The 24683-nt window shown below is 42.6% G+C and overlaps 3 protein-coding genes across 3 annotated transcripts; all 3 read right to left on the bottom strand.

The window, feature by feature from the left end:
- On the bottom strand, positions 374–4225 carry LOC8079815 (probable nucleolar protein 5-2). The gene is made up of 9 exons (XM_021455640.1): positions 3945–4225; positions 3785–3826; positions 3140–3319; positions 2897–3061; positions 2395–2595; positions 2020–2319; positions 1485–1685; positions 1270–1404; positions 374–1007 (listed from the first exon to the last, which is right to left on the bottom strand). The coding sequence occupies exons 1-9, from the start codon at positions 4020–4022 to the stop codon at positions 603–605; spliced, it is 1707 nt and encodes a 568-aa protein (XP_021311315.1). The 5' UTR covers positions 4023–4225; the 3' UTR covers positions 374–602.
- Positions 4967–8411, bottom strand: LOC8079814. The gene is made up of 2 exons (XM_002456822.2): positions 8119–8411; positions 4967–7569 (listed from the first exon to the last, which is right to left on the bottom strand). The coding sequence occupies exons 1-2, from the start codon at positions 8162–8164 to the stop codon at positions 5126–5128; spliced, it is 2490 nt and encodes an 829-aa protein (XP_002456867.2). The 5' UTR covers positions 8165–8411; the 3' UTR covers positions 4967–5125.
- LOC8059373 (protein MAK16 homolog) lies at positions 19160–23414 on the bottom strand. Its single transcript, XM_002456821.2, has 9 exons — positions 23103–23414; positions 22878–22987; positions 22073–22191; positions 21892–21989; positions 20867–20954; positions 20653–20787; positions 20475–20562; positions 20181–20290; positions 19160–19578 (listed from the first exon to the last, which is right to left on the bottom strand). Exons 1-9 carry the CDS (start codon positions 23159–23161, stop codon positions 19531–19533), a joined length of 855 nt encoding a protein of 284 aa, XP_002456866.1. The 5' UTR covers positions 23162–23414; the 3' UTR covers positions 19160–19530.

Here is a 24683-nt window from a genome sequence, read left to right as displayed (position 1 = left end):
ATGGGAGTGGCTAATGTTCAGATCTTTTGTTTCACGCAGAAAAACAGATATCATCAGGGATCTTAGATTCTTGGAACACAATTACAAGCGGAAAATCAGATATCTCCTCAAGTCGTGAGGCTGTTGCTACAAATCGGCAAACACGCTTGCTGTTTCCATCACTAACGCATGACTTTCAAATCGACACAACCTTGGGGTTAAATTGTTTTGTTGGGTTTTAGTACTACACTACACAAGCTCTACTCTACTCTAAGTTGCGATGTCTCACGAACACAAGGTCGTCTGATGAAGGACCAGATCAACTATAACAAGAATGCTGGCGAATTACTGTCATGAAGTAGCAGGAGCCGTGAGGCTGAGGGATGCCAGGCAATAGAGAATTTGCATGTTGCCTCCATAGCATTATACTACCAACACGTTCAGGTCGCCAACAGCACAGTTACCATGAGCAATCATCATAATTTATTTATGAGATCGCAGCAGCAAAATTTAAATCCATCAATCCAGAAAGTGTAAGTACTTGAATACAACCCAGGTCGAAAAAAAGGGAAACTAAACTCAACATGGTTTCTAACCCTGTGATACCATTTTCCGGACAGCCCTCACTCATCATCAGCATGCCTTTTCTTCTTTTTCTTCTTATCTTTCTTAGCAGACGCTTCAGTTTGCATTGCAACATTCTCACCATCCGCATCAGATATCTTCTTCTTTTTCTTCTTCTCACCTTCCAAGGCAGCCACAGGCTCCCCGTCCTCCTTGGACTTCTTTTTCTTTTTCTTCTCACCATCAGCTTCAACAGCAGGAGTCTCCTCGGTTTCCTTGTTCTTCTTCTTCTTCTTCTTCCGACCCTCCTGGTCACCATCCTCCTGGATTGCCTCCTCTTCAGGCTCTGCTGATGGTGCAGTTTCAGCCTCATGATGTTTCCTCTTCTTTGAAGCCAGTTCTGACTTCTTTGGCGTTTCTTCGGTAGAATGTCCAAGCACCAGATCAGCTGCAGGGTTGTATGTCTAAAACAAAAGCAAAGCATCAAGTCAAAACTCCTTAGTACTTTTAGAGCAAAATAAAAGACAAACCTACTGCAATAGGAGTGTTTGCCTGAGGGTACTTTCGCAAAATGAATGGGGGGACCTTTTATAGTAACTAGTTAAAACAATCCAATACTAAAACAGCACAAGGTTGTGGACTATATATTTCTTCAAATATTGGCCAATACCAAAAGCCTTTTCAAAATTTTCCCCTTGGAGAGCAAGATGTCATAAGACAGCTTACCTTAGCAGGAGTCGTTAAAGCCCCAGCACCCTTTTTCCGGTCCTTTTCATACACTTCTATCTTGGGCTTTCCTTTTGTAGAACCAGCAGATTTCCCAAGTTCTCTACCTTCAAGAACTTGAAGCCGTGTCTCAAGCTGTTCAATTGTAACATGTCAGAAGGCTGGGTATATCATACAAGTTATGACAAGCCAAATTATTTCTACAGTTCATATACCTTGAGTCGACTCTCAGTGCCAATGGAGTTGTCCTCGCCATCACCAAGGGCATCATAGCGGATAGCAAGAGCAGTTTTTGCAGCAAGAGAACGAGAGATTTTTCCCTTGTGCTTTTGAGAAGCTTTACCAATTAAGGATGCATGGTAGATGAGCCCATACTTAGGTGTAGAATGCTTCGTCTTTAGAGCTCTGAATAAAGCCTGTAGAGAAACAGGCAATCTTTATTTCTTACTGGAGAAAGCAAATTCTAGCAGACAGCATAAGCAAATAAAGTTAACACATGCCCATCAATTGAAATCTCTACAACATTATTAGTGAACAAAAAATTAAAAAAAAGAAGACACGGACAAGAAATTCACATGATTTGCAAGATGTTAGACGATTTTAGCAGACAACATAAGCAAATACTGTTTGTGTATGCCATACTAAGCATTGATACACATAAGGTTCAGAACTTCAGATAGACAGATACACACAAAAGAGAGCTGGAAATTAAAACAATGTTCCAGAACCATCCATAAGCAGTACACATACCTTCTCTGCACCAAGTATCTGAATTGTGCTACCAGGTTGCTTGGCCAAGTTTAGCAAACTTCCACCATGCGCAATAAGGCGAGCACCAACTAATTCACCCACCAGTGCTGTCAGATTTGGCGCGATAGTGTTCATCCTGCTTCTTAAATACTCATACAGCTGGGCTCTGTACTCAGAAAGGGCCAACACTTGATCACATAGCTCTTTGATATTTAACAAGTCAAGGTCACTAACTTCTGTTCCCATGGATATTACTGCAGCCTCCTTTAGCTGTGTTTCTAGCTCTTCATCTGACAATATCTGAAAACAACAGAGCTTCTTACTAAACAGTTTCCTTAATAACCATGGAGACCATATTTAGGTGTCAATAATTACCTCAGAGAAGTCAAGGTTGACTGCATTAGCTCTGTCGCCCATCATCTTCACAACTTTAGCATACTGTATATTATCTGTAACTATTTTGGTGAGCTCTGGAAAGTGCCAACCATACCATTCACGAACTCTCATGGCATAAGTGTTAAGCTCCTTGTCAAGATCATCCAATAAGCCAATGGCCTGAATAATCATTGTATCAACCTGTGGAACAGAAACAGTACAAAATAACATAAACAGGTCAAAATGGAATCTTTAATAACAATGGTCAAGAAGAACCTTCAAAAATCAAAACTTGCAAGATGTTACATATTATGAGAATTGCAAAGGTAAGTTAGATAACATAACAACAGCAAAGGGCAATCAAACAATAAATATGCACGAGTACAATATGGAAAATGATAAATAATTCATGCCAAACACAAATGCTGACACAATAAAAGACAGAACCAGAGTCTAGCAACGTGACAAATAAGATGGCAAGTAGCACTGATATAAGACTCACCTTCTCGGGACTGAACTTGAGCTTATATCTTGACAAGCTGTGCGACAATCCCAAGCTCATTGGACCAAGGTCTTGTGCACCCAACCCAGTTATAAGCTCAGTGAGCTGATTTCTCAGCCCTCTCATCAGCTCCATCACAGCACTATTGTGAAGGCAGTCGATTTTCTGCAATAGTGCAATAAAAATGTTATAAGGAGGGCTCGTCATTCTACAAAAGGTAACAACTTGACAAACACTACTGACCAGCTTTTCTTTGATAGAATTTCCAAGCTTGGAATCGGCAACAGCTAATGTTTCACCCTCACAATGTTTCTGCAAAAACTTGCGCAGACCCTTGCTAGGCTTGCTGTCAATAATCAGGGTTGCCGCAGATAGGGCGTCAGATGTGTTCTCAAACTTGTTGAAAGCCTTCAGCTCAACCACCTACATGAAAGTTCAGTGTATTAGAACAGAAAACTAAGGTGCAGAAGCAAAGAACATAACTACAACAAGTCATCAAGTTTTATTTTATTTTATTTTTATTTTTTTTCTATATTTTGCATTTTTTGAACAAAACCAGCAAGTCTGTTAGGGGTCACACTATGCATGATTTGGGATTTCCAAATGCCTTCATCCATTATTTGCATATACAACTGGCGTCAGCATGAAATAGCAGCACAAATCTCTAGGCATTTGGCTTGAAAGGTGAAATATCTGAAATAGCTTTCAAAAAACGCATTCTGAAACATATTCAGTTAAGCCACACTAAGGTAAGTAAAGTTAATATTCTACCGGATAAATCCAGTGTTCCACCGAAATAAAAGAGTCAAATTGATAACATCTGCTCAAAAAGAGACACGCAGAACGTCACAAGTCATAACGTGACAGTGTTCCACCGAAATCACAAACCTTTCTCGCTGAGTCCGACGTCGTGAACTCCTTCCATAGATCCTGCAAACAGAAACAGAAAGACATAGCACTGATACTTCAATAAACAAGCACGGAACAGACCAAATTTAACAAACCCAAACCAAAACCAGACTCAGAAATCGCAGCGGCGGTCACTGACCTCGACCTTGTCGAGCTTCCCCTCGTCGAGCACCTTGAATAGGGCGAAACCCGCGGGGGTCTCGAAGAGCACCAACATCTCCTCCCAGAACGAGTCCCCCGCTCAAAACAAATACCACCTCCCTTAGGCGACACGTGCGTCCTACGCAGCACGGCGCGTAGGCTCGTCGCCGGCGGCCGGAAAGCGGGTGCGCTCGCTCCTCGCGCTGGCCGCTGCTGCGCCTGCGGCTCGGCGGCGTTGCGCGAGTGGGGAGGCGGCGCGGCGCGAAGCGGTCTGGGGCTGGGAGGGGTTTTAGGGCACCGGGGTGGGCAGGTTACTGCCGTTCCGGCTGCCGCTTCTTGGGCTGGCTGGGCCGTATCCTAGATACGTATCGGCCCACGTTAATATTTTAGTCATTTCAAGTATCATTGATGATCAGATGAATATATGGCCTGAACCGTTTCCTGTGAATTCGTATAATTTCAGGCATTCTGAAAACTATACTAGCTCCCGTGTCAAAGTTTAGGTTTCTTATGTACAAAAATCCTATTTATAATGTTGATGCAACAAAATGCAGGGATATACTTACTGTATATAAGATAAGATTCCGATTCAGAGGTACAAAGCTGACCCATAAGCTCAAACGGCGTAAAAAAAAATTGTATGATTTCAGCTCCTGCAGGACAGCACCAACAATGCACCGTACTAATTTCCAAGACAAGAACCTGCCCGGTCCCTGAAGCAATTGACTCGAGCTGTCCATACCGAATCGCAGATTTGGAAAAACGAACACGACATCAACTATAGTTAGGCATTGCGTACTAGGAAGAAAAAAACAATGCCAAATCAACTTTGACAAGCATCAATAAGCAAAAGCATACTAACAGAATAATTAACAGTTAAAAAGGTATATGGTGGAAATAAAAATCACACAGAGGGGCAATTGTGTTGGGAAGGCATAGCCACGGATTTCTACAGCTCTCGATGCAAGCATCGAGAACAAGAACTGAGCACATTGTACATGACAATTTAAGTCTGCAAAATCCTGATAGCAAGCTGCTACATCAGCACAACATCAGGTATATAATTTACAGTTCAAAAGGAAACAGTTTACCCCAACTGCTGCTAGGTCAAAGGATTAAAAAGTTTCAAACACAAAACTTAAGTACAGTACAGAGTAAGCTCCAGCTTCTAGTGCAAACTTATTTAGCATCGCCAGATGGTGAAACTACATGAAGAAGCTCCTGTGGAGTTGAGCCTGGATCCAATTCGTAGCACCCCTTGGGAGCATTATGAGATTCTTCTCCAGTGAGGACATGGAATGGCACTTGGTGTGAAAACCGCATCATCTCTCCCCTTGGTATCCTCCAGCTTTTCGTTGTGTTGTGGAGGGGCTTAAACACTGACACAAACCCAGGAACTTTCACAATAGGCATCACAGAAATGCCTTTGGCAGGGTTGTAGCTATCAAGAACCTCAACCAGTTCATACTTGTAAATCATATCATCAGGTGTATATTGATCCCAGTCAGGAGACCAGTTCTGGTACAGAGCCCAGATATCACCTTTCTTAGGAAAAATTCTAATGATGCCTCCTGGACCTTTGTCACAATTGACCTTATGTGAGAAGGTATTCACTTGGTCAGTATGTCTCGACACATCAACCTTGAACTCACCGCAGATCTTGGAGTATCCATATGAGATCCAATTGGAGGCTCCGAATTCACTGCAGTCGTTTGCTTTGAGGTGGGCTAGTCTGACTTTAAATGGGCAGGTGGAAATGACTTTTCTGATCAAAGCATAGTAGCGAGGCATACCATCTTCTTCATCATACATGGCCCATACTTGATCATTTTGAAATGAACTTTCAGAATGATCACCGAAACTGTTGAAATCTGCATCAGGGACACTGTACAAATCTGCATCAGGGATAGGCATTTTGTCAGAGCCTTCATGATGAGACGGCTCTGGGTTCAAACAGCCATATTTGGCAGGCATATGGTGCTCTGTTGCCGGATTAGCACCAGTTACTTCATCTCCTAGTTCCTTCTTGTGTTGCTTGCGGTTTCTCCTCGTGTATACTATGCGTACTTCAGGTACCCTCCATTGCCATGACTTCAGCTTTTCTTCTAACCCAACCTGTTTACTGCACTTCTCCCTCTCCTTTTCTTTTGAATCAACCCTTTTGCTAACTAACTCCAGTACATCTTTTTTTGGATCAACTGAACTGCTGCTTTGTTTTGTCTCGATTTTATTGACGCCATTTTCTATGTTGCATGCACCTTTTGCACTGCTTTTCCTTTTCTTACTATTCTGCATCTTTTCTTTGTTTTTCACATTGGCTTTCTTGCTACTGAGCTCCTGCAATTTCTGAGCTTGAAGTTTCCCCTTTTCAATTAGGATGCTACGGACATCTAACTTCATGAGCTCCCTGCTAAAGCTGGTCCTTCCAGCATTACTAGAAGATTCAGTGTTAAAATCACCAGAAGACACTTTGCGTTTCTTGGCACCTGATGTTTCAGAGGTTGAGCGAGGCTTTCTTTTGGCTGGGCAAACTGGTTTGCATCCATCACCATCAGGGAAGGAGGTTGCCGACTGCCAGATTCCTTGTTTGCCAGCAACGGCGTGTTTTCTCTTTGCAGCTTCATGCTCCCTTGTTGCTGCATTTGCTCGTCTGACAGAAGAGACTGCATGTGCATGTTTCCTTGCAGCTTGCTTCAGAACTTCTCTGGAATGTGCTTCTTCATTTGCGGGAATACTTGCTCCAGCTGCCTCCTCTTTTCTAATACTGCAACATGTTTGTTGGACTGTATGTCTAGTACTTTGTGCACATGTTGCAGATTTGAGCACTGTTGGATCGCAATTCTGATTCCCCTGTGACACTCCTGCCTGTACTCCTGGTCTGGCCATGCCAGGAACTGTACTGCCACCAATGTTATTATTAGGAGCCATAGGCATTAGCTCACTAGGGTAAAACTGAACGCTTGAAGGTGGTGGTCGAACTTCAATAGCAACAAACGCTTCATCACATTTTTGACACTTCAGCATGTGCTTGAGGTATTCCCTGGAGTACTCAAAGTTCATAAGACATGAAGGGCAGAGTGTCCAGAATGTTTCTGTTGCTACATGGGCGAGGTGGGGTGCCACTTTTCTCTGTCTGTCGCAAAATCTATTCACACCTGACATAGAGGAGTTTGAAGTCTTACGGGCAGTTGCTTTCAAGTTATCCTGATGCACTGCTAGGGCATGCATACGCCTCTTTTGGTCATGCACCATCCTCTTGGCAGTATCAGACAACACATTCCAAGCATCTGAGATGAGGTTAAATGCGGCTTTAGCACAAACAGAGCTATTCTTGTCAGGATGAGTTTGGAAGGCCAACTTCTTGTATTTCTTCTTGATTGCCTCCTCATCAGCCATTGGTGGCACTTCTAAGATCCCATACCAATCATTCTCCCCTGCAATCTTTGTCTGTGCCCTTACATGGACATCTAAGGCTACAATCATCTGATCAATGCCCTCAAGCGGCTCAAAAAGTGCCTTTGCTTTGACGGCAAACTTTTTCGCACCCGCAATATCATTCTCCATGAACTTTGCTTCAGCAATATCCTTTGATCGCACCGCGTCATCTCTGTTGCACTCCATATCTGCAGGTAAGTTTTATGAGTCTTGTTTCATCATAAAACAAGAATATAAATAACTCTGAAACTTTGACATGGCATGGACAGAACTGAGGTCTCGATCAAAATGAAGAAATAAGGGGATTCAGAGCTGGATTTAGCTACTGTATTTTCATTCAAGCACTTAATGGAAGAGGACTCATCAAATGTTCAGAACAATACATATAAATAGTACTCAATAATGTCGAATACAATATTCACAAAAAACTCCACATTTAAGGAATGTAACTAGGCTTTCACACTTCTCACTGAATATGATATTCATCTTTCCATTAAAAACAGATTATGTTTCCATTAAAATCAGCAGCGATTGGATTAGAACTGTAGTATTCATGTTTGGATACCATAAGGATTTGCAGGAAGAGAATCGATTCCTGGAATGCACGACAGAATGAACAGAACAGTAATCTATTGTATTAGAAGGGGGAAAAATGGACTTGCAAACAAGATCAATGTCCAAACAGACAACATAATCATAAACAATAGTTGGATAAAGCAGTTTGGATTGCGACGAACCGAATCTGGGAGGAACCGAATCGGCTGCGCGGAGGATTCCTAGCATCCGACGACGGGGAGGTCCTCGGCCTGCGCGACGGCGCGACGGCGCTCGTGGATAATGCGGACGTCACGGCGAGGGCGGCGGCAATGAACGACCATGGAGTCGCCGAAGGCAAGAGGGAGGAGGCGTGCAGCTCACCTCGTCGGCGATGAGGAGGACCTCATCGTCCGAGCCGAGAGGAGCACGCTAGGGCGGTGGCGGCCCGCGTCGCGGGGCGAGAGCGTCGAAGGAGATCGATTACGGGGGTTGTGGGAAGATACGGTAATGTGGGCTAAAACTGAGATCTCCTCCCAACTGTACTAAGGCCAGTCTCAATAGAGTTTCATTAGAGTTTCATGCACATTAAATATGCTGATGTGGCGCTATATTAATGAAGAGAGAGATGATAAGAGTTTCATGGGAGTAGAGAGAGTTTCATCCCATGAAACTCATATGCACTGTTTCCAAAATATTGATGTGTTGGAAACTGTGTCATGAAACTCCCATTGAGGATGGCCTAATATACTTAGGGAAAAAAAAGGTTTTACCAACAAAGAGACAGTTAATTAATTATAACATGATTTAGTAATTAGAGAAAAAAAATATCAGGCGGATCGAATTCCCACTCTAGAAAAAAAACTTCAATCTTCCATAGGGTTGGTTACACCTGAACACTTTCCAGCCTTTTACTAAAAGAAAACACTTTCCAGTCTTTCGAAACCAAAATATATATCTCGTAAACAAGACAATAACTACTATACTATATATATATATATATATAACCTTGGTCTTGTAAAATTCGACAACAACATGAGACCAAGATATCATAGACTTACAATTTAAAAATTCAAAAATAAATCAAGTTTCTTAAAACTTACCACGAAACGCTCAAGCCAGCGCGCGAAAGCTCGGTACGTTGACACGTGGTATAGGCTTTTTTTAGAAATGACCTTTAAATCTCAAAAATCAACCTGTAGTCCTATTCTATCGAGATATACATCGCGAAAGCTTGGTGCGTTGACGCGTGGCATCGGTTGTTTTGCATAAATAACCTCTAAGTTTTAAAAATCAACCCGCAATCCTATTCTATCGGGATATACAGAACACAAGTTCATCTATTTTACACATACACATTTCATGTTGAAAAGTTAAATGATCTTGACAATCACTTTGGAAGTTCATGAATCCATATGAGAATGTATAAAAGGTTTAAAGACCGACGGTGCATTTCAATCTTTGAGTAATAAAATTGGTTATCTAGACTCTTTGTCATGCAAAAAAGTTTGTATTGCCTAGTGTCTCATATGTAGCATTGAAAATTTGATATAGTGTGCCACATTATTGCATAAATTGTATTAACTCAAAATCACTTCATAGTAACTATGCCACAACACATGGATTTATGAACCAATTTACATGATTTTCTTTGTGTGTGTGTGTGTTTGTGTCAGTGAGTTTAATATCACTAACATTTGAGAAAGTATGTGGCAATCTTGGTACAAATGGTGAGATAGCTTGCATAAATTCAACCTGCAATCAATCATCATTTGTCTGAAAAAAACATGGCTAAATGTACTATTCGTGATTTGTTGTGAGAGAAAAAAATATTGTTAAATGGCTAATAGATTCGGCAGATAACCTCAAGCGAACAGGCTTTATAGTGACACGTCATATGTTCATGGGCCACATCATAAATGTAGGATCATGTATGTTCCCATTACAATATCATATCATGTCATATATGGTATGGCTCAAACATATTGCATCATGTTGTGTAACACTTTTGCTTGTTAATACATTTGTTCATATTGTCATTATTAGTATAAATGTTTGTTCTGTTATTTTTTCTAGAGCATAATATGCGCCTTAGATAACTAGTCATTTTTAGTGGTGCCATCTCGTTTAATCAGTTAATGCCAAGCTTTGCGATACAATTGAATTGTGAGGGTTCATACGATGAAGTAGGTGTACACCCGACGTATTTGCGCTTGTTGTAACTAGTGGTGGCCGCCCATTTGTGTGCATCACATTTGTTGTGAGCGTCACCACTAGTGTAGGTGTTGACAATCTCTGGATAGTATAGATAGTGGTGTGCTCTAATAATCTAATTTGTGCTTGCGTTGCAATTACGTCCTCTTCATAAACCATGTGACGCCTATTGTAGATTACACAGTGATAATTTCTCAATGTTGTCCTTAATTTGGTCAATGGTATGAGTGAAAATGATATCATGCATGGCTAGCCTGATCTTATAGTGTGATGTCATAGTCTTGCAAACAACTAAGGCTTGTTTGTCGAGATGACGTGGATGACTATAGTAGCATAAAGTAGGAATTCATATGTTGTTAGGAATTTAGATGTTGTCGTCATGCTAACCACAAGATTTTTTTCATTGAGGTAGGTGAAAGGTCCTTGTTTGGTTTTGGTAATTGAGTGACAACTTAGGTGGACTAATAGTGTTTATGTGAGATACACAGGAGATTAGTCCACAGGTGATGATGTGATGATGGAGGAGCTCATTGCATATGAGACATGACATGGAGTCATGTGACCAAGGTGGAGAAGATCAAGATGAGGCTTGGCTCGATGGACCGGTTGCAAGAGTGAAGGGCAAGTCGGAGGCTTTGAAGCGAGGGACCGCGTGTGACGGTGAAGCTTGAGCAAGACTTGGCGCCGATGGACCGAGGCAACGGTGAAGAGCAAGTGAGGTCAAGATCAATGAACCAATACGGTCGCGTGATGATATGAAGTGGATCATATCATTTGGTGATTGGTTGGTGCATGTGTTGCATCAACATTGGAGGAGATGGAATGGAAAGCGCAAGGCAAAGGTATAACCTAGGGCTTTTCCATTTCACCGGTCATAGGTGTGTAGAGAAGTTTATGACCGGATTTAGGATAGATGGCCGTACTATCAAGAGGGGCAAACTTGTTTGCATATCGGTCATCTAGTGCCACTTGAGCGATCTAACTTTGCATACGTGTTAGGATCGAGTGGCATGGCAAGTTTGAGAGGCTAACTCCTTTGGGAAAATGATTGTGAAAATGCTAACACACATGCACATGGTGGTGTACACTTGTTGGTGTTGGCACACTTTACAAAGGAGGTGGAGTTCCTAGGGTTGAGAGGGGTGTGGGTTCCTCTCGCTGAGAAACACTCACCGGACGCTGGTGCTGGCAGCACCGGACGCTGGTCCAGAGCGTCCGGTGTGGTGTCTGTGGCGCAGGTTTGCACCGGACGCACCGGAGTGAGTCCGGTGCTCAGCGTCCGGTGTGAAGACGTTTTGCAACCCTCTCTGCGCACGAGTCCGGTGAGCACCGGACCGTCCGGTGCCTAGCGTCCGGTGAGGTCGTGAGTTTGACACCCTCTCTGCGCTCGAGTCCGGTGAGCACCGGACCGTCCGGTGTGGACTAGTTGAGCGTCCGGTGGTGCTGTGCAGGCGCGCGAGCGCGTGGTAGCCGTTGGCGGCAACGGTCGTTTTCAAACGGCTAGTGACACGTGGCCGACGCCTGAGCACCGGACGCTAGGAGTTGAGCGTCCGGTGGCTCCCTGTGAGCGTCCGGTGCCCACGTGTTTTGCCCAGTGAAGGGGCAACGGCTAGTTTAGCCCTTGGGGCTATAAATAGAAGTGGTGGTCGGCCTTGGCTGGGGTTGAGCACCCCTGGGACTTAGTGTCCATGCTTGGGGAGTGCTAGTAAAGCCTCTAACTCACATATGTTTGATAGTGATCATCCGATTGTGTGAGTGAGCGATTCTAGTGCGTTGCATTGAGAGAGTGCATCGAGTGGCACTAGGTGTTCGTGTTGCAAGCCGGTGGTGCTTGTTACTCTTGGAGGTTGCCACATCCTAGACGGCTTGGTGGCTTGTGACTCCGTCGAAGCACGCAAGGAGATTGTGCGGTGCTCCGGAGAAGAGATTGTGAGGGGTACGGTGCTCACCCCGCGGGGATTGCGAAGAGCAACTCTATTGGATCGTGCGTGTCATTGAGCTACCTCACTTGTGGGTAGGTTCTTGCGGTGTCCTAGTGGGGACGAGGTTCGTGTAACACCTCTTAGCCGCCGAACCACCAAGTGTTGGTCGACACAACGGGGACGTAGCTTGGTGGCAACCAAGTGAACCTCGGGAGAAAATCATCGTGTCAACATTTGTTCTTCCCGTTGGTTTGCAAGTCCCTAACACAAGCTTGTTCTTACATTCATATAATTGTGCTTGTGTAGTTGCTCTTGTAATTAGTTAGCTTGTGTAGCTTTCTAGTTACCTTCTTGCTTGTGTAGCTAGAAGTAGTTCCCCTTGTGTGACTAATTTGGTTTGTGTAACCTTGTTAGTCACATTGCTTGGTTTGTGTAGCTAAGTAAGTTGCGCTCTCTAATTTGGCATTAGTTGCCTTGTTATTGAGCTTGCTAGTGAGCTTAGGCTTTGTGCGCTTTGCCTCACTAGTTTGTGTAGGAGCTCCCCCGGTTTGCAAAGTACTAGTTGCATAGGTTTGTGTGACCTTGCTCCTAGAATTGATTAGGTGAGCTCTTGCTAAGGTAGCACCTTGCTTGCTTGTTTAGGATCTTTTCAAGGTGCTAGAGAACTTAGATAGAGGGGTGTAGTCTTGGCTAGACCGATAGTTTTAATTCCGCATTTGTTTCGGTTAGCCGGCGCGATAAGTTTTAGAAAGGACTATTCACCCCCCTCTAGTCCGCCATCTCGACCCTTCAGTAGGGGATGCCATACAAAAGACACCAATTGAACTTGGTAATGTTTTTGCCCTAAATGGCATTGGTTCTATTATGATGGCAAGTTATATTTTTTTATAGTGATGCCATTTGATTGATACACTCAAGGTGTAACTCTACTGCAAGAACCATGTTTGCAATGCAATCACTCTTCTCCATATATTGTTATTGTTTGTAGTTGGTATCACACGATAGATTCTGATAAACACAGTTGATAGCACTAACTTGGATGAAATCTAGGAGGCATGGATTTAAATAACGAATATAATATATTTTTCTTCAAAATGGTTTCTTTGAGAGGTAAAAGTGAATGCTTATTTTCTTTTGAGGCCCATACATTACAAGGGAAGGGTATGAGTTATATCGATACTCATTACCTCCTTATGTTACCTTAAGTAGAGTGTTGTGTGAGGGGTATAATAAATAAGATCTTGGTTGAGTGGCTTGAGCGTAATAAGAGCCTTGCCTCTTTAATGAGGCAACTTGTTCCTCAAGGCCTCATTGCTGCAAGTGATGTTTCACATCATCCTACCATCCATTTTGCTCTTACATTGGCTCATTGATGATCTTTTATTGCTTTTGTAATTATGAATAAGTCAATCAGTCACTCTCACCTCCTTGGCATGTCAGTTATCATCTTCTCATTAGTGTATCTCCCACATAGTTGCCCCTTCACCTAGCACCCACCATTGCTCTTTGCGTTACCATAGGGTGGGTGTGAAAGGTCCTAATTGACTAGAGGGAGATGAATAGCCTAATTTAAAATCTACAAAATATTAGACAAACTTGTTAGACAATGAATTGTCTATAAAGCTTTTTGCACTAGCTCTAACAAGTGTTGCAAGACACCTATTTCAACAATTCTAGTTTCTATGATCTTTATAACAAACAATGGCTAAGTCACTAAGAGCTCTCACAACTAACTTCACTAAAGAGCTCAACTAGGTGGAAACTAAACTAGCATAGGTAAGGCCAGCTCCCAAAACTAGTTACACTAAAGAGCTTATTACAACTAGTTTGCAGGAAATAGATGAGAGGAGTGTGGATTTTATACCGCCGCGTCGAGGAATAAACTAGTCACAATGAGATGAATACCAATCGTCAGGAGAAATCTAATGAATCAATCACAAAGGAGACACATGATTTTTCTCCTGAGATTCACGTGCTTGTCGGCACGCTAGTCCCTATTGTGTTGACCAACACTTGGTGGTTTGGTGGCTAAGAGATATTACACAAACCTCATCCACAAAATTAGACACCATAAGAACCTACCTATAAGTGAGATAACACAATGACACGAGCAATCCACTAAAGTTACATTTTGGCACTCCACTGGGAAAGGCACAAAACCCTCACAAGATCATCGGAGCCACCCACGAATAATCACCAACACGTACCTGACCTCTAATGTTGCTCCAAGCCGTCTAGGTGGTGGCAACCACCAAGAGTAACAAGAACTCCATAGCCACAATAATCTCCAAGTGTCACTAGATGCAATCACTCAAGCAAATGCACTTAGAATCACTCCCAATCTCGTTATGATGATGAATCAATAATGAAGATGAGTGAAAGATGTTTGCTTAGGCTCACATGGATATCAAAGTGCCAAGAGAGTGAGCCCTAAGTTGGTGCCTTTCTACTTATAGAGCCCTCAAGCTCAAAGAGCCATTGGCACTGTGTAGACGTGACCGGACGCACCAACCATACGTAGCCCCACCATCCAGTCACCCAATTTTGGTCAAATGATGAACGCCATGTGGCCCTCTTTGAAACCCGAGAGTTCAATCTTCAACAACTTTAATGGTCAGTGCTTAAGCCAAACAGACGACCGGACATGCTGCTCCAAGCACCTAACACAGACCACCATGGCGTCTAACCATTTATAGTGAGCATCTAGTCTGGTCATAGGTGACTTGACGCAGAACCCTGCTGACATCACCGTACGTCAGCGCAAACCTGACGCACTCCTACGCATTTGGTCACGTGTTATTGCTTGTGTCTGTTCCACCAAAGGTATGACATGACACGTAGGTAGGCCTAGGCCAGCGTCTGGTAACTCCTCGGCCCTCTCGACCATAGAGCACCACATGCTAATAAATGACCGGACTCTGAGCCAGCATCTTGTTAGGACTTACTCAGCATCCGGTTAGCGTGCAACTCCTCCCTTTTCTTTTTCTAAGTCCACAACCACTTCACCCTTGCTTCCAACTTGCTAATCACAAAGTGTATAACTTGTGTGCACGTATGTTAGCATTTTTCAAAGCATTTTACATGGTCAAAATTAGCACACTAGGTTCATAAATGCATGCAAGAATCATATCACCTAGTGGCACTCGATAACCGTTTAGCCAAATAATTCTCCTCTTTATAATACAACTATCTATCTTAAGTCACTCACACCCTCTATGGTGTCTTGATTGCAAACCAAAAATGGCTCCTGGTTATACCTTTGCCTTGAGCCCATTTTTATCTTTCTCTTCAAAATGATGAGCACTTGATCATCTAAGTCCATCATTACCTTCATGGACCATCATCTAGCTTCACCACTTGGATTGGACTACCTTATCTATTTCACACACTTAGATCAAAGGTTAGTCCTAGGTTTCATCGATTATCTAAATTCAAACTAGGGCTTTTAGGGTGCTGCATTGGGAACTTGGGGTTGGGTACAACATAAGTGCGTTGGCCACCACCATGTACAAGGCACTTGACTATGTTGTCTAAGAATTTCAAGGCAAGAAAGACAGAGTGAATCCAACGATGGGATGGGGCTCAAGCCCCCTAACCCCTAGCCTCACAAGTAACATTTAGGGATGGATGAACAAGTGAAACAAGAAAGTACACATGATGAAAAAGAGGAGAAAGAGAAAGAAGACAAAGAGCGAGGAAGATGAGTTGCCATATATAAATTCACCACTAGTTGATGTATTGTGTTGAAGTCGGTTAGGTCTAAGTACGTTGCTTTGTTCTTTTTGTGTATATGTTATATGTCGCATATGCAATTTTTATATACTCCTCCTATTTTGCCACTAGTGGGCCCTCCTATTGTGTTGTTGTTGTCAGGTGCTATTGGGTTTGATTTATTCTCTAGGTTTAACGGGAACTCCTTGGACTGGTGGTTAGCGCTAGAGTGATGCCCTAGCATAGAAAAGTTAGCGTGGACATGGGCCACGATGACCCACTGCCACAGGCAGTGAACGATGGTGAAGCAAGGTGATGTAAGCAGAGAAAGCATTTAATTATAGAATATGAGGAACATGGAGGACAGCTTGTGGGTCTTGCCATCTTGGAGGGAGGGGAGCATTATCGACGCATCGAGAGATGGATCACTTCTGGTCTCTTATGGCCCTATGCTACATATAGAAGGTTCTTTCTTTTTACAAATCAGTTACAATCTTGTATGTCCCTAGGCTACATATATTAGCCTCATTCTTTTGAAGCATAATTAGAGGTTGCACGACTTTCCTGTTTTACATCCAAAGTTAATGCCTATCTTGCCTAGCTAGGGAGGGGCTACGTTGGGGAGTGTTATATTTATCCAAAATTTGCCATGAGGCCCACGATTCACAAACACAAACGAGCCCACAATTCATAGACCGTGGCAATTATAACCAAGGAGGCAACAATTTCAGTGACAAATTTCCAATTATTTCAATACCAAACATGGATCATATTCATTTTTACACCGAGGGTGGTTTCAATACAAGTTTTAGCCTATGTGACGCTATTAGGCCAGTCTCAGTGAGGGTTTCACCAGGATGTCATGCACATTTATTAGAGCGCCATGTCAGCAAAACTGCACTTTTTGCATGAAACGAAGAGGAGAGAGAAGGAAGTAGTTTCACCATGGTGAAACTCCGCTGGCGTTGTTTCTCACGCGGTGAAACAGGATGAAATCCCCACTGAGGACTAAATCGTTTCACCATCTTGCATGTGATCCAATCATTTTGCAGTAATTAAATGCTTTGCCCAGCCTAGGAAACATCAAGGTGAAACTCATGCATTGTGGAGGTTGTTTCATTGTTCGTTTCATTGATGCTCTGTCACCAGATTTGTTTTGGAAACAGTGTATTGAAACGGACCATTGAGACTGGCCTTATCGTCCATCCTATTTGGAGCCGCATAGCAGAGGGATGGTAAATTAGCCTACGTTAATATTTTAGAGAACAAATAAACTACTTTACAGAGAAAATAATCCTTTTTTAAAAAATCCTAATAACTTTGGTACGGACAAATTTTAGAATCTTTTTGTAAAATAATATTGAATATATTTAAAGAAAATAAAGAAAGAATTTTTTTCTATAAACTATTTAGTGCTGTGATGTATCATCTTACGGCGTGACATCACGTAGTCACATATGATGTATGACGTGGCATTATGTAGGCTAAAACCATTTTGGAAAGCAAAAACCACCTAGTGTGCAAAAATGGAGGTTTCAAAATATTTCAAAATGAATCAATAACTGTATTGCAAACAAGAACTCGAACTAATCATAGATGAGATGATTGGGTTTCTTGTGGTAGAATCTGTCCATCTGGGTTCAAATCCTCGACTTGAGACGAGTGCTAATATTTTTCTGGATTTATTTCATGATGATTTAATGGCGCTATGCTTTCAGTGATAGACGACGTGCGCGTCGACAACGAGGTGCCTGTGGTGACTTCGTCAATCTCGAGACTTGAGATTTATTTCAGGATTTAACAACATTAGCGAGGTGCATGTGGTGACTTCGTCAATCTCGAGACTTGGGATTTATTTCAAGATTTAATGACACTATGCTTTCATTGGTAGGCGACGTGCCCATCGACAGCGAGGCGTCTGTGGTGACTTCGTCAATCTCAAAACTTGCTGGTTCAACTCGGTTCTTCGGAGGTGCTCATAGGAGTAGGGGTGTGTACACGTGTGTTCATAGGGGTGTGTTCATGTTTGTGAGCGTCTGCATATGTGATTGAATCTCGCAAAAAAAAACAAAAACTCTCAATAGCTTTTTTTTTTCTATAAAAATATACGTCAATATAACATTATGTGACTTAAGGTCATGCCTTTTTTTTTGAATAAGTTGTGGGCCCGTCGATGAGGATGTGCCCGGTGATCAACCGAACAATGGGCCCTCAAAATTACAGCCATTCATAGTATATATCGCAAGGACTAAGGGCCTGTTTGGCATGGCTCCAACTCCACATAGAGCAGCTCCACTCCAGAAATCCAGCTAGAGCTGGCTCTAAGTGGAGTTGGAGCTGTTTGTTAGAGGTGTTTGGCTAGAATGGTACTCTGAGCTCCAGAGTTGTGCTGGGAAGGCCGCGCCCGCCCTTGCCGGTGCCGCGTAGGCCGCAGGCCATGGCTGACCGCAACACGAGCCGCCGGAGCCGTGCCGGCCGCCTGGCCGCGTGCCGTCGGGGCCGCGCCGACCACCTAGCCGCGAGCCACGCCGAGGCCGCGCCGCCGCACGCCCAAGCTGGGCAGGCCGCGCCCGCCCCTACCGGCGCCGCGTAGGCCGCAGGCCATGGTCGACCGCGACGCCTGCTCAGGCCACTGCTTGCACAGGACGTCGGGCGGGCCGCGTGCCGACGCCGGCCACCGGTGGGGGATGGGGGGTGAGGAAGATAGGCGGAGGGAGGGGCGGGGGAGAGAGGCGGAGAGATCGGGGCGGCGCTGCTCGACCGGCTCGCGTGAAGGGGAAGGGGAAGGGGTAGGGAGAATAGAAAAATAACGATTCACTTGTGTAACCAGTGGCAATTGCGGGTAATTTTACCCCAACTCCACGTCTTGGTCTGTTTTGGTCGGTTTCGGAGTAGGAGAAGAGGTACTCCAAAAATTTGTACTAGAGCTCAAAAACTCCATGGAGTTGGGCTGCTCCAGCATTTTCTAGAGTTGGGGTGTTTGGCTAGCTCCACTTGACTCTGGGGTGGAGTTCGGCTCTGGAGCCATGCCAAACAGGCCCTAAGTGTTAACCATACAAAGTAGTAGAGTACTGGCATGCAGATTTGATTTGTTTATGTTTTTCTGTTCTGATTAGAGTGTGGGGCCGAAGGCATTAGGCATCAATTTGCTGCGGTATTATATTATCAGTAATTCTAGTTTTAAGATTTAGACTTCTTTTATATAATTGGAGATTTTATTTGAAGGAATATTATTAGATGCATGATGCACGGGAGTCGCGGGAGAACTTTTTTCCCTGCGATGGCAATGCTTTTATATTGCTATATATATCTCGCAGTCACAACGGTTAGCTTAGCATAAGCCAAATCTTCAAGTCTTCCAAACTTTGGGAATACAAAAGACGTCACAAAATTCAGATATTTTGCATCAGGTTGCTTCGATACCAATGTGTAAATGTGTTCGTAAACGCAGGACTTTGGTTTTCCGCATAACAAAAACAAAACTTGACCAATGAATGAGTTACAAAATAGATACCTAAATTCGCCTCGGGAACTAGATGGTCTCCCACATCCTCAACTAAGCTAGAATCCGTTTTTTTCCTCGTAACATATAGCAATGTATAATGATGTAAACCACGACAAATTATTCGCCAACTTCTCAACAGGGACCACAGATGAATTCTCCACGTTACAGTATGATGAAGGCAAGTAGAATGATCTAACATACAACAAAAGTGGCTACCAGCATCTAACACCATAGAACTGGAGTTACATTTGCAGATTTCACATTCATGCCCTTCGCCTCTGCCTCGTATTTATCTCTTCGTCTTGTTCCACCTGTCACAGATGGACAACAAATGTTTAGTGCGATAAAGTTTACCGCCCATTACATCGAATGTTTGCACACATGCATGAAGTACTAAATATGGACTATTTACGAAACTAAAAACACAGTTAGAGAATAATTTGCGAGATGAATCTTTTGAGCCTAATTAGTCCATGATTGGATATTAATTGCCAAATAAAACGGAAATGCTACAGTACCTATTAAACTTTAACAAACCCAACCAAACAACCCCTTATAACCAAGAACTCAGCTAATCCAAACCAACTTTGACAACATTGACTTGGTTCCTCAAACAAAGGCAATTCAATAACAACAGCTTGCTTTCAACAAATTTCATCACAGATGATTCCATCCGTGAATTTTTGAACAGTGTTGTAATCAAGAATATTGGGCAGTATCCTACAAGCAATTCATTTTACTACTAACATAGATATGTGAAAGACTGCTAAGTAAACAATCGAATTTTCTGATGGCCTGATAGGCATTTGGGCAGAGTAGGTAACTATCGGGGCAACTACACGAATGAGAGAAGCAAGAGAATAAAAAAAAAACTAAGAAAATACTGATTAAATTGGTATCTTGCAATACTTACCTCAGTCATAACCTTCCTAGACCTTTTCCCGGCGTTTTGCTTCGAAGAAGATGATCCCTTGGGTTTCTTTGATACTGGATCATCCAAAACATCATCTTCATCTGTGCCTCCTGCAACCAATTTACACTTTTTTTAAAAAAAAGAAAACTACAGTAACAGTCCAGCACTATAATCCTTTACATGCAAGTGCTGCACCTTGCACATTCTAGCAGACCAAGAGCCCAAGACAGTTTATAATGAAGTATTCAAGGTCCATAAGACATGACATGGAAGGTTTCAGCAAAACATCTTTACCGTCACTGAGGCCTTCGAAGTCTTCCATATCTTCCATATCATCCATCTCTTCCATATCATCACCTTCGACATATTCTATCTCGCCTTCCTGTTTTATCAAGTGAACACATGTCAAAGCTGGTGAACACAAAGAACATAGAAATAAACCGTGCCTGCAGGTACCAAGTACAATGCTTACTTCTTCCTCCTCTTCTTCAGGAGCCACTTCACCTTTTTCCATATCAAGAACAACATCAAACGCTTTGAAGGGATAATTGTAGATGTCACCATAAACACCTTTAGTCAGGCGTTCCTTCAATTCATTTTCAATATTCTGCAAGGTAACAAGTATATGTTACTGTGTGACAATGGACAAAGAAAATGATAAAAGAGAAAGTACATAAGAAAAAAACCTTTTCTAGTTGAGCAGCCCTTTCAGCTTTGTCTAATCTCCGGAGATCACGCTGTGTTTGTTTCCTGGGCATTGTCATGACCTTCTCCCTAAAAGAATGGAGGCATATGTCAAACAACTCATCATGTTACAACAAAGTTAAAAATGCATCACAAGATGACTCATTTCCTGATGAAAATTAGCTACAGACAAATGGCACATCAGAGCAAAGAGCAATCTATCTAAAAGCAGAGCAAGGATCAGAACCGAATACACCTCAAGACAGCCACTTTAATAATCTAAATTACTGGCCATGATAAAGATTTGGAATTTCGCATTATAAAACTCATCTTAATTCAGAATTCCAATAATTACACTTAGTGTTAGTTTTGGTAGGCATGAACTAGGTTCAATCATTTGGCCGATAAGGACACTAAACACCCTGCCTATCATAAAGGATTTGGTCTAATCTTCATTTAACCAAACAAGCCCGTAACACAAAATTTGGTTGATGCAGCCTACAGCCCTACACGAATGCGAATCCAAAACAGAATAGAGATTTTAACATTCAAACAATCACAGAAACCTAAAACCTGGAAAACCAAACACAAAATCCTACTGTAGGTTATTGCTATTGTTTCAACAATCAACAGAACTGTACAAACTATGCACAAGGCATTTCTCATGCAATAGACCTCTCCTTCATGATCTGTAATGTAAATTTGTGACCTACACATTAACTACTTCCACATTGGAATATTTTTCTTTGCTATGCTTAAATGAATATTTTTTTAATGTATTAAATGAATATTGTTTCCATCCTGAAATTCAAAGGCTTTCCTAAAGTTAAAAGAAATTGATTAAAAATGTGCATATGGATCTATCTTCTTGTCTATAATTTTTTTAGTAATCAATATAAAGAACACGGTGATACCAACTGAACAGAATCAGACATGAATTAATTATTATGTTATCCTTAAACTATGTCCTATAACTGTGTACTTAAAATAGAAAAATGTTTTTAAAATAGAAAATAGAAGTTCCCACCTCACTTTCAGTTGAAGTTTCCTCATTCTTATACGATACTGAGTCATTTTTGTCAGCCGTTGTTTGATCTTGTGCACAAGTAACTTAGGCCAAAATTCCTTCATGACAAAAAAGCCAAGAAATTAGACCAAATACTATAAATTTTATGGAGTGACAGTATACGTTAGCTAGAGATGCATACAAGATGCTTGTTTATGACATCCATTGCTTTCTCGTAATTCTTTGGCAGTTTGACTCTCTCCCATAATTTGTTTGGCAGATGAGCTCTTTCAGCAGTTTTCATGTACAGATAGAAAACACCTGCATAACCATTTGGGGAGGAAAAATAACGTGACAGCATCAGAAAAAAATATTTTGGTGACCGATAAGCATATACTGCCCTCAAAATTAATAGTCCACAGCATGAAAAACAAGGTGCATAGGGAACTGGCAGGTTTTGTTAACCAAAAGATCAAAATCTGCACCATTTTGGACAAAAATTATGTTGCAACTCCTCATAGTTTGTGTGTCATTGAATCCAAATAGCACCACATCCCAGCATAATTTGTTCTCACAGAAAGAAAAAGCAAACTTGCAGTACTCTAGTATTCTTAACTCCATCAAAGCAGTCTTCTTAAATTGTGATTAATCACAACCAGAGTCACAACTAACGAATTCCATGAAAAAGATCATTCATCTCGTCTCCAGAAAGAACAGCTACAAAGCTAACTTAATGTTTTTTTTTCAATCTAATAATAGAAGGAAAAGTACAGCATCCAAATTTGATTGGTTTGCTAAAACTAAAGAGGCTTTGAATTTGATTGGTTTGCTAGTTGCTATGCCATGTCTGTTATTGCATACTGAGTTGAGTGTTTGGGTGACCTTGGAGGCAAAAGGGAGCTAAATAACATGTTCGACAGCTGATTGAAAACGGTGGTATCGCTATCCATGGACAACATCATTATTAATTAACACAAAAAGGGGAAGCATCGCATTGCAGTGATCACCGTCATGATCCCGGATAGTAGCATAGCGACTGTTGGCAAGCGGACAGGAGCTCCGGTTGCAGATACCCGTCGCGTTGTAGGGGTTGCGGCAGAATATCCCTGTCGTGATCCTGCACAACCCAACCCACCCACGGGGCCGCCGTCAGATGAGATTCATCATCGGAAACAGTCGCACAAGAAACCGAAATCGAGACAAGAGCCGAGAAGAAAAAGAAGGCTACTTACTTGGCCATGAAGCTGCAGTGGTTGTGGCGGATGCAGTGCCATATCACGTCGTCGCTCATTTTGGACCCCGCCGCTCGGGCCGCCGGTTCCTCTCCTGCTTAATTACCGCGCCGCCGCTGGGCTCGTCGGCGCGAGCGGGTCTCCCTGCCGCCTGTGATCGCCTAGCGAGGCCTGAGCGAGGGAGCGCGAAGGGTAGTCCTCGCCGTCGACAGGGAAGAGGAAGCTGAGCCGGCAATCGGGGAGGAGAGGAGAGGAGGCGGGGTATAGGGTTTGGGGGGCTGGTTTTGCGGCGCGGGCGGCGGCGAGTGGGCTTGCAGTGACCGCATTGGCGAGTGCTGCGGGCTGATGCCAGCCGACCGATGAGATATGGACGTACATGATGTAACCCAGGTCGTGTGTGCGCGGGAAAGGATAGGTGGGCCTGGGCTAGCTACCGCATGCAGCCCAATACAGTAGGCTTACTTGCCTATCAGAAAGCCCAGCCCATCATGCACTCACTCGAGTGGGCCCGAGTCAAATACCGACGATGAGTCAGGCTGAAATGGATGGATCGTGGATCAAATGACAACGGAAATGCTGATGGTGAATGAGGCAACGAAGACTTAGAGTTTTAGATCAGGGACTAAACTTTAACCCGTTAAATTTTGTACATATAGGCCTTCTTTAGTTCAAAAAAAATTGCAAAATTTTTCAGATTCTCTGTCACATCGAATCTTACAACACATACATGAAGCATTAAATATAGATAAAAGAAATAATTAAATGCTCAGTTTATCTGTAATTTGCGTTTGCGAGACGAATCTTTTGAGTCTAGTTAGTTTATGATTGGATAATATTTGTCAAATATAAACGAAAGTGTTATAGTGTCTATTTTGTAAAAAAAAATTAAACTAAACATAGTTGTGACCTCGTCCTGTTCATGCGTGCCACCACTGTAGTATGTGTACCTCACGTGGCGCCTCGGCAACGCACGAGCCTAGGACAGGCAGCAGGTGTTGCTGTACATGCATGGGCAGCAGAACCAGAACACGTACATGCATGGGCATTGATGCATGCTGGCTGCTGGACCCCAATAAAACGTCCGTACGTATGATGTGTAGAGATTGTTGGGTTGATCTCCGAGTCAGGCCCAACGGTCGACTCGGTCCCTGATATGTGCTTTGATAGGAGACGTCTAATCCAACAAGGTTGATAAGGCCTTGTTTAGTTTGGAAAAAATTTCGAATTTCGCTAATGCAGCACTTTCGTTTTTATTTGACAAATATTGTCCAATCATAAACTAACTAGGATCAAAAGATTCGTCTCGCGATTTACAGCCAAACTGTGTACTGTAGCACTTTCGTTTTTATTTGACAAATATTGTCCAATCATAAACTAACTAGGATCAAAAGATTCGTCTCGCGATTTACAGACAAACTGTGCAATTAGTTTTTGTTTTTGACTATATTTAATATTTCATGTATATGCCGCAAGATTCGCAAGATTCGATGTGACGAAAAATCTTGAAATTTTTTTGGATTTTAGAGTGAACTAAACAAGACCTAAATCTCGTCGCATAGTGTCATAAGTAAGAGTGGGGGC

Source organism: Sorghum bicolor, chromosome 3 (genome assembly GCF_000003195.3).
Source record: "Sorghum bicolor cultivar BTx623 chromosome 3, Sorghum_bicolor_NCBIv3, whole genome shotgun sequence".
Lineage (NCBI taxonomy): Eukaryota > Viridiplantae > Streptophyta > Magnoliopsida > Poales > Poaceae > Sorghum > Sorghum bicolor.
Note: the sequence above shows the minus strand (reverse complement) of the source record. Positions and strands in the feature narration are given on the sequence as shown.

Bases quoted from the DNA above. Each gene is read 5' to 3' on its own strand.
- LOC8079815 (XM_021455640.1), bottom strand. From the start codon at position 4,022: ATGTTGGTGCTCTTCGAGACCCCCGCGGGTTTCGCCCTATTCAAGGTG. The intron at 3,827-3,944 runs GTCAGTGACCGC...TTCTGTTTGCAG, and splicing joins GGAAGCTCGACAAGGTCGAG to GATCTATGGAAGGAGTTCAC. The intron at 3,320-3,784 runs GTTTGTGATTTC...ACTTTCATGTAG, and splicing joins CGTCGGACTCAGCGAGAAAG to GTGGTTGAGCTGAAGGCTTT.
- LOC8079814 (XM_002456822.2), bottom strand. From the start codon at position 8,164: ATGCTAGGAATCCTCCGCGCAGCCGATTCGGTTCCTCCCAGATTCG. The intron at 7,570-8,118 runs GTTCGTCGCAAT...ACTTACCTGCAG, and splicing joins TTCGGTTCCTCCCAGATTCG to ATATGGAGTGCAACAGAGAT.
- LOC8059373 (XM_002456821.2), bottom strand. From the start codon at position 23,161: ATGAGCGACGACGTGATATGGCACTGCATCCGCCACAACCACTGCAGC. The intron at 21,990-22,072 runs GTATGCATCTCT...TTTGTCATGAAG, and splicing joins ATGTCATAAACAAGCATCTT to GAATTTTGGCCTAAGTTACT. The intron at 20,788-20,866 runs GTTTTTTTCTTA...GTTACCTTGCAG, and splicing joins GGGCTGCTCAACTAGAAAAG to AATATTGAAAATGAATTGAA.